At 48.3% G+C, this 9,452-nt stretch overlaps 1 protein-coding gene across 2 annotated transcripts; it reads right to left on the bottom strand.

Annotated features, from left to right (window-relative positions):
- Positions 1 to 3,858: 3,858 nt before the first annotated feature.
- On the bottom strand, positions 3,859 to 8,365 carry MAGEB2 (MAGE family member B2). 2 transcript variants are annotated; one of them, XM_032756309.2, is made up of 2 exons: positions 8,273 to 8,365; positions 3,859 to 5,377 (listed from the first exon to the last, which is right to left on the bottom strand). In XM_032756309.2, exon 2 carries the CDS (start codon positions 5,370 to 5,372, stop codon positions 4,410 to 4,412), a length of 963 nt encoding a protein of 320 aa, XP_032612200.1. In that variant the 5' UTR covers positions 5,373 to 5,377; positions 8,273 to 8,365; the 3' UTR covers positions 3,859 to 4,409. The 2 variants fall into 2 exon arrangements, with proteins under 2 accessions (XP_032612200.1, XP_032612201.1); XM_032756310.2 differs by having other exon boundaries at positions 3,859 to 5,424; positions 8,273 to 8,343.
- Between the last annotated feature and the right edge of the window lie 1,087 nt (positions 8,366 to 9,452).

Here is a 9,452-nt window from a genome sequence, read left to right as displayed (position 1 = left end):
TCCAGCCCTGTCATTACTAGCAGTGTGACTTTGGCATGTTACTAAATTCTATGAGCCTTAGGTTCTGCCTCTATGAAATGGGTTTGGTAAGCTCTGTCTGGCAGAACTGGCAGGATGTGGGTAATGAATGGAAAGCACTTGGCACAGTGACTGGCATGTATTGGATCTCTTCTGCTGACTGGTAGCTGAACTTTCAGACCAAAGATTTCCCCTCCCCTAGACCGTATATAAAGAAGTGATGAGGTTCCTCCCCTGACAGCCCTGCTGTGAGTCTTCTAAGGCTGATACCAAAGGGTAGGGCATGACACTTTGTTTTCCCCTCTATTCAAGGCTATGTTGTGCCCTCAGTCTCTACTCGGATTCCCTGATTTTACTCCTGGCAGGGCCTGGGGATCCCCTCCTTCTTGACCTGATGACATCTCCGAAAAGTGAGGCCCACACCTTCCTAAGATCCAGCAAGAGGAAACAGGGATGGCCTCATCTGGCTATATACCTGCCAATGGTCTCACAAGAATGAAACCTGTGGCAGGCAGTTCAAGGCCCTATCGTGGGTAGTTCCATGCAGGGTCCCAACTCAGGGTCCTAAATTTTTAACTTCTGGACAGGCCTAAGATTTCTTTTTCTGTTGATGTGAGACTACCACCCTAAGATCAAGACCCTCACTTCCCTTGTTACCCTTGAGTAGGACCTGATGGGAAACTCCACCTGACATTTCTGCTTGGGGTCTCTGAGGGCTGACAGTAGGGAGGATTGTGTGTGGCTCCTACTGATGTGGGGTCTGTGGTCCCATACTCTTCAGGTTCCTCATCCTTATGCCTGTATACCCTGTGCAAATCCTCCCTGTCTCGACTTGAGGCCTATCTCCCCATATGAAGGGGACTGAAGACCAATTTCCTGGTACACCCTAAGAAGCAGTAAAATTTGCTTCATATTGCCATAACTGCTCATGTTCTCCCTAGGCTAACAGTAGTGGAAGGAATCTGTTACCCCCACTGTTATGGGGTAGGTGTTCACCTCAGTCTTCAGGGTCCTCACATTTACTTCTGCAACAACCTAGAAATCTTCTCTCTACTGACCTGAGGCTGCCCACTTTGTTAATATTTTTCACCTCCACGAGATTACCTGGGAAGAAGTATGATACATCACGTCATCATGTCCAAGTCTCAGGACTGACAATAGGGACAAGGTTCTATGTGACCCTCTTCTTTCTGGGAGGGGTCCCCTCATTGTCACTCAGTGTCATCATGTTGAATCCTGTTAAGGAGCCACTCTCTTCCCTCTACTGAATGGGGCCTCCCCTATTAGTCCAAGGACTTCATATCCCTGAGACCACTCCCCTCCCCTCAGCAAATGTGGGGTAACCTCATCCTGAAAGCTATGCTTATGGCCTCCCAGGGCATAACCTTCTTTTCTTTTATTTTTTTTAAGATGAAGTCTCTGTTGCCCAGGCTGGAGTGCAGTGGCGTGATCTCAGCTCACTGCAAGCTTCACCTCCCAGGTTCAAGCAATTCTCCCTGCCTCAGCCTCCCAAGTAGCTGGGATTACAGGCGCCCACCATCACGCCCAGCTAATTTTTGTATTTTTTAAGTAGAGACGGGTTTTTGCCATGTTGGCCAGGCTAGTCTTGAACTCCTGACCTCAAATGATCTGCCCACCTCGGCCTGCCAAAGTGCTGGGATTACAGGCATGAGCCACTGCGTCCAGCCTGGCGTAACTTTCTAAGGACATCCTTGTTCTCCGTTCACCTCTCTAGCAGTTGTTTGCCACTTTCCTCATATGAGATTTTTACCTTAATACCTATCATGATCTGGGATTCCACTCTTTGCTTAACTGGGAGGCCAGCCTGTAAATCAAGTCTCTCGTCTCCTTGAGATTCTCCAGGAAGAAGACAGGGGCACCTGGGCCTGCCAGCTCCTCCCTGGTCCTCCTAGGGCTAATAGCAAAGGAATGACTAGAGGCAGGCCTACCAGTTATGGGTTAAGTGGTCCCCATATCCACAGGCCAGGCCTTCACCTTGACTCTGCCCCCTTCCTGGGACTCCACTCCCTACTGACCTGGGGCCATAGCCTTCAGACCAAAGTCCTCACCTTGCTGGGACCTAAATTGGAAGTCAGTGTCCACCAGGACAGTTCTGGGCTTCACAAGACTAACAATTGGAACGTGACTTCACAGGCCCCCAACTGTTCTGGCTGGGTCCTTCCATCATCCTCATTTAGGTTTATTACGTCCATTCCTGTAAGAGGCTGGGATTCCTTTCTCTACTGACTTGAGGATGCTGCCCTTAGGGCTCTTATGTCTCTCAGACACCTGAAGAATATGTGAGGGGATGCTCAGACTGACAGCTCAGCCTAGGACCGTGTCTGAGAGCAGAAGGGAATGGTCTATGTTAAATCCCTGCCTGATATTCTGGGATGTTGGTTTCCCCAGCCCTCATCTTGGCTCTGTCTCTTGGATTAAATGCTTCCTGCAAAATGCCACATCTCTGCAAATTCTAGAACAATTTCCTCTCTGTAAACATTGCAGAGAAAGGGTCCCTGTCCTAGGAGTGGTGTGATACCGCAAAGCTGTAGCACAAAGCAGGGGGCCTACGATTGGAGATGGGCAGCAAGAGATAAGACACATTGATCTATTTCTTCTCTTTATCAGCCAGCCTTACATTCTCATGTAATTTCTGTTCTGATAGATTTATTCTCTACAGGGAAGAGATTGTTCAGGATGATCTGGGGAGCCCCTGATCTTTTGCGGTTATCTAACATTGCGAATGTAGATAATCATACTGTCACTGAATATTGTCTCTTTTTCTTATTTATACCTCTCAGGTTTTTTTTTTGGTATTATTGTTGCTGTAGCTATGTATTCCAATCTACTAGTTTCGGTTACAAGGTTATTCTTTTTATCACCTGAAACACATTCTGCAGTAATGAGAAGAAAACGGAAATATTCTGTCAAGGTTTGCCTCAGGCTGAGAGGGGTGGAACAGGGTAGGCTCTAGGGTAATTCAGATCAGGAGGCTTATCCCAACCCTTTCACTATTGGCCCTGTAAACTTTGGCAAATTACCAAACTCAGTGAGCCTCAGACTCTTTACTGTAAAGTGGGTTTGATAAGCCCCATCTCGTAGTACTGACAGAATATATGTAATGCATGCAAATGTGCCTGTCTCGTCAACTGAGACATCAGGAAGTGGCAATTACTACGATGATTTTGATCAGAGACATTACCAACCTTTCGGTTGAGATTAAAAAAAAAAAAATCCAGGATATCTCAGAGAATATGCAACATTTTTTTTTCTTTTTTTTTTTTTTAGAGGGAGTTTCGCTCTTGTTGCCCAGGCTGGAGTGCAATGGCGCAGTCTCAGCTCACGGCAACCTCCGCCTCCCAGGTTCAAGTGATTCTCCTGCCTTAGCCTCCCGAGTAGCTGGCATTACAGCCATGCGCCACCACGCCTGGCTAATTTTGTATTTTTAGTAGAGATAGGGTTTCTCCATGTTGGTCAGGCTGGTCTCGAACTCTCAACCTCAGGTGATCCGCCCACCTCAGCCTCCCAAAGTGCTGCGATTACAGGTGTGAACAACTGCACCCGGTCGAGAATACGCAACATTCTAAGACTGAAAAACCACATTCAGCCAAAATGCTGCTTAGCAATGAAAACTATTGCTTTCATCACTTCTTTTTCCTGTCTTTTATTTTTTATGAAGTATCTCACCTTCTTCCATGATGACAGCTTCTCCTAGAATCTACAATTGCACGAGCACAAGCTTGATCTTCTTTGACTAAACATTCCCAGTACAAGCAGGAAGACTCCCAAAGAACAGATGCTCAATTAAAATATTTAAAGTAAGAGCCATAAACAAGAGGATTAACTAACTATGATTTAATTTCTCACACATTCTTGAATAACACAAACAAATCCAGGTATGTATCTTTATGAAAAGAAAGATTAAATGAAGTAAACCAAGAATTGACCATTTTTACCTCTCTAGCTTCTGATCCCAAATATTTCACTATGGGGTCTTTCACATTTCCAAAGATATTTCTATTCCAATGCCACATTTTCTTGTCCTGGATTACAAAAGTGATTTAAGGATTTTTATTAACAAGTTGTTTCACTCAAAAAACAAAACACTTTCTACTGTCCCTGAAAAACAGCAATAACAGGGTGATCTATATTATTTGTAAATTTACATTCTGAATCTAAATAAACCTGTTGAAACAAACAGTAGTTGAAAAAGAGAAAAAAAAAGTCAACAAGTTATTCATGCATAACAAGAACAAAGGTTAACAGGCCTTTTGAATTACAAAGTAAAGAATCTGCCTAAGACCTCATTGGGGGCGAGAACAGCAGGTAAACTCGGCTTTGGGAGATTGATTGGCCATGGCAGTAGTGCAAGGCCTGGCTACAACTCTGGCTCAGACTCCGGCTTTCTCTTCATCTTTCAAAGCCTCTTCATAATGGGTTGGGAAGGCACAAGGGATGGTACCATTTACCTTGGCCAAAAACTCCAGGACTTTCATCTTGCTGGTTTCAGCATAGGCTCTTGGACCCCACAGGAATTGAAAGCGTGGGGGATCACTGTTGGGCACCTGCTTGTACTCCAGATATTTTTCCTGCACCAGATCTTGGGTGATGAGCTTCCGGGGTTCCCCAAAGACTGAGTGCTCCTCTCCATCATAGACTCCCAACATATTCAGGAATTCCCAGATCTCTTCCTCAGTGGCAGAGTTGCCATTTAAGAAGATCACACCCAGGAGAGGCATCAGAAGCCTGCTCCTGGGCAAATCAAAGGAACTGAGCAGGGATTCTTCATCGGTGAGATCTACCCTGTTGAAGGTGTAAGTGTGGCCGTTGGGGTTGACTTTATTCAGCTCAAGGCCAAAGACAAGATTGAGGCGCTCAGAGGCTTTCTTGAGGATCTCGGGGAAGTGCTCCCTGAACCTTTTGCCAACAATCTTCAGCATTTCTCCCTTTGTAACGGACTCTTTTATTTTATACTTGTACAACAGCAACTGCACCAACATCCCTGCCTTCCTGGTTACAGGATCTTCGCTTGAGCTCTCAGTAGATGTTGAGGCCTGGGAGGAACTTGCATTTTTCTCACCTTGGCGGCTCTTGGCACCTTTTTTAGATTTTGTGGATGAAACACCTGCAGCCGCAACAGCGGCAGTGGTTGAGGCTCTCTGAGGCTTCTGGGCCTCAGAAGGCCCAGAAGCAGGAGAGCTTGAAGCAGCACCCCCAGAAACAGAAGAGGAACAGCAGGGGGCCTCTTCTCCCTCTGCTTCAGTGACCTGAGGAACATTGAGACCCTGGGTCTCATCTCGGGCCTTGCGGCGTTTCTCACGGGCACGGAGCTTACTCTTCTGACCACGAGGCATGATGGCTGGGTACACCAAGAAATGTGGGCAGGAGAATAAGTGGTTAGTATACCTGGAGATGGGAGAATGAGATCTGTGAGCACCTTCAGCTGGAAGGCCCCATCTTAGCTTTATTGAAGGAAGCCTGCCTTTGCAAGTTTCCCTGAAGGCACTGTTCTAGAAAGCCACAGGGCCCCTGTTGTCCTCATCAGCCTTTCCCCTGAGACACCAGAGAAGAACCACAGAACCCCTACAGTGAGTTTCAGACTACATTCTGTCAGCCCTGCCTTGGGCTTGGTGACAGGAGGTACTGGCAGTGGGGCCTCCTGTCTTCTGGTGTTTGGGGTTTTATCAGTTAACTTTTAGGATTATCATATGAAGTCTTGGCAGGGCCTGAGCCACTCCCTTCCGCTATTGTGAATTTGACACCTCAAAGCTCCCTGGAACTCATGAGAAGAAATTGAAAGGGTGCCTCAATCCACCACCCTGACAAGTGACACCCAGTGCTGAGAGTTCAGTGGGGTCTTTGATGTCTTGGAATCATTAGAGTCTTCAGCTCTCATTCAAGGTCCCCACCTTGGCTTCATGTAGGGCTTGGCACTAGCCCCCTTCTGCTGAGTGGTGGCTACACCTTCAGACTAAGAATCTCACCTCTCTCAGATCTTATATAAAAAAGAGAGGGGGATACTAAACCTGATAACCCTTTCCTGAGCTTTCGAAGGCTGAAAATAAAGGGTTGAACTGGATTCTTTGCTGTCTCCACTGTTAAGGGTTCAGTGGTCCCTTGAATTCTCACTCAGATTCCTCAATTTGACTCCCGGTAAAGCAGCTCTCCTTTTTATTGAACTGAGGCCTACATCCCTGAGAACCCATAGGAGGAAGTGAGGGTGGCCTTATCTGACCAAATGTGGTCTTCCCAAAAGTAAAAGCTGTGGCAGGCAGATAACTGCCCTGTGATAGACGGTCCCACATACAGTCCCAACTCAACCTCTAAATTTGACCCATGAGAGGGTCTAAGATTCTTCCCTGATATGGTTTGGATCTGTATCCTCACAAAATCTCATGTCTAATTGTAATCCTCAGTGTTGGAGGTGGAGCCTGGTGGGAGGTGACTGGATCATGAGGACAGGTTTCTCATGAATGGTTTAGCACCATTCCCCTTAATGGTGAGTTCTCATGAGATCTGGTCATTTAAAAGTGTGTAGCACCTCCCCTGGCCTCTTGATGCTCTGGCCATGTGACATGTCTGCTTCCCCTTCACCTTCTGCCATGATTGTAAATTTCCTGAGCCCTGCTCCCAGAAGCTGAGCAAATGCCAGCATCATGCTTCCTGTACAGCCTGCAGAACTGTGAGCCAATTAAACCTCTTTTCTTTATAAATTACCCAGTCTTGGGTATTTATAGTAATGCCAGAATGGACCAATTAATACATTACTTCTGTTGACAAGTGATCACCACCCTCAGATCAAAACCCTCATTTCCCTGTTACCCTTGAGTGGGAACTGATGGGCACCTCTGCTTGACATTTCTGCCTGGGGTCTCTCAGAGCTGACAGTACTGAGGATTGTGTGGCTCCCACTAATATGGGGTGGGAGCCCCCTGCAGTCCTCAGAGTTCTTACCATAACATCTGGCACAACCTGGAAACCCTCCCTCTGCTGACCTCAGGCTGCCCTCTTTTTTTTTTTTTTTAAAGATGGAGTCTCACTCTTTCGCCCAGGCCGGACTGCAGTGGCGCTATCTCGGCTCACTGCAAGCTCCGCCTCCTGGGTTCATGCCATTCTCCTGCCTCAGCCTCCCGAGTAGCTGGGATTACAGACACCCACCACCACGCCCGGCTAACTTTTTTTGTATTTTTAGTAGAGACGGGGTTTCACCGTGTTAGCCAAGATGGTCTCGGTCTCCTGACCTCATGATCCACCCGCTTCGGTCTCCCAAAGTGCTGGGATTACAGGCGTGAGCCACCGCGCCCGGCCAGGCTGCCATCTTTAATGGGGTCCTTCACTTCTCTGAGATGTCCTGGGGAGAGTGAGTGCAACTCAACATGCCAACATGCTCAGGTCTCCCTGGTCTGACAACAAGAGTGGGCTCTATGTGGCACTTCTTTCTGGTTGGAGTCCCCTCCTCATCACTCAGTGTCACATCCTTGCTTCCTGTTAGAGACTGGGTCTCTCTGCTGTATTAGACCTACCCCATTACACAAAGACCCTCACCTCCCTGAGACCACCTCCAGAGGAAACTAGAGAGTATCTCAGCTTGCTAGCTTTGCCCTGACCCTCCTATTGCTGGCAGCAGATGTGGGTCTTGGATGTAGCCCTCAACTTCTTTAGTCCTTGGAGAGGAAGTCAGGTTGCTCCCCATTTGTCATCTCAGCCTGGGACCATCTAAAACCCAGTGTCACCTCGGCCTGGGAACTGCTCAGCATGACTCCTCTTTTGGGTAGAGGTCCACGCATTAATACTCAGAGTCCTCACCTTAACCCCAATTAGGTTTTAGGTTGATGCCATATGAGCAGAAGCAGGACTGCTTCCTAGGTTCAAGGCCCTCCCCTCCCTGATACTTTCCAGGCACAGCTTTGCTGGGGCCTCCCAGAGCCGTCTGCAGGGACGAGACTTAGTGAGGCCACCTTTATTAAGGGTAAGAAATGTTCTCTTCAGTCCACATTTAGGGCCCTCAAATTGATTTCAGTTAGGCCCTACACCCACCCTATGTGCAGAATGAGGCCTATTCCCTGTGTCCAAGCCTCCTTCCCCCGTGACTGCCCCTCCCCCCACCCTTCCCCTGCCCTGGAACTTTCCCGGTGGAATACTGCCGGACGGCTTTACCGGAGCCTCTCAGGACCAAATGCAGAAGCGGGACTTAGTGGGGCCCTCTTTGTCACAGGTGGGGGTGGTCTCTTCAGTTTACACTCAGGGTCCTCACCTTGACTCCCGACCAGTCCTGAGAATTCACCCTTGGCTGACCAGACGCGGCACCCCTCCTACTCGCTCGGGTCCTCGCTTCCAAAGCGGAAGTCAGGATGAGCCACATCCGCTCGGGTCTTTTTTTCAAAGCGGAAGTCAGGATGCGTCACATCCGGCAGCCCGTGGCGCCTGAGGGCTGACGACCGAGGTAGGACGCTACTGGACGTCACTGTTCTAGCGTTGCTGGTCCCTACGTCTCCACTAGGGGTCCTCACCTCAGTATCTAGCAGCCTGGGACGAATATGCGTGCTGACCCAAATCCGCCAGCCTCCAAACAATACCCCCACCTCCCTCAGCCCCCACCGTGGAAATCTGAGCGTGCCACACAGGCCACCCCTGCCTGGGCCTCACAGGCCTGACAGCAGCGGCAGGGCTCTGTGAATGTGCCTCTTTTGGGGAGAGGTCTTCTCATCCGCCCTCAGAGTCCTCACCATGATTCCCGTGAAAGCCAAGACTCTCTCTCTGCACAACTGGGGTCACCCTCTTCAGACAAAGGCCCTTCCTTCCTCGAGACTATACAGGTGGTATGAAGGGGACTCAGAGATAGTTATTTTGTGGCCTTTCGGTGCTAACAATGGCGAAGGGCTCTGTTTGGCCCCCTCTGCTGGTGTTGCGAGGCGGAGAGTCGCCTCATAACACTTAGGATCCTCACCTTGATTCCTGTTAGGGCGTGGGTTTTGTCTCTTTGACCTAGGGCCATTTCCGCTAGTCCAAGGTCTTCACCTCTGTGAAACACACCAGGCATATTGATGGGATTTCTCCACCTCATAATTCTCTTCTGGGCACCCCAAGGGTGACGGCATTGGTGGAATTTGTGGGCTCCTCTGTTCTGGGATGGGTGGTTTTGAAACTGCCCCTGTGAACTGTGTAAAATTAATCAGGGAAGAGGGAAGGGAGATAAATGAAGATAAGCCAAGCTTGCAGAACATTCAGCATTAATCATGAAGTCAGCTTGCTCTCTGACCTGCTTCCTCATAGTTGTTTGGCGCCTATTATCCCAGAATCATGTAGATCCTGTTACTAGATTTTAGTTCCCCTTAATTGCTCTATAGATAACAATTTGAACATAATGAAACTTTTTTCTTTGAGATATTCCTTAAGGTCCTGCATACTGATGATTCTAATGACTCAGCTGGTCT

Source organism: Hylobates moloch, unplaced genomic scaffold (genome assembly GCF_009828535.3).
Source record: "Hylobates moloch isolate HMO894 unplaced genomic scaffold, HMol_V3 SCAFFOLD_7, whole genome shotgun sequence".
Taxonomy (NCBI): domain Eukaryota; kingdom Metazoa; phylum Chordata; class Mammalia; order Primates; family Hylobatidae; genus Hylobates; species Hylobates moloch.
Note: the sequence above shows the minus strand (reverse complement) of the source record. Positions and strands in the feature narration are given on the sequence as shown.

Coding starts and splice junctions, on each gene's coding strand:
- MAGEB2 (XM_032756309.2), bottom strand. CDS start 5,372: ATGCCTCGTGGTCAGAAGAGTAAGCTCCGTGCCCGTGAGAAACGCCGC.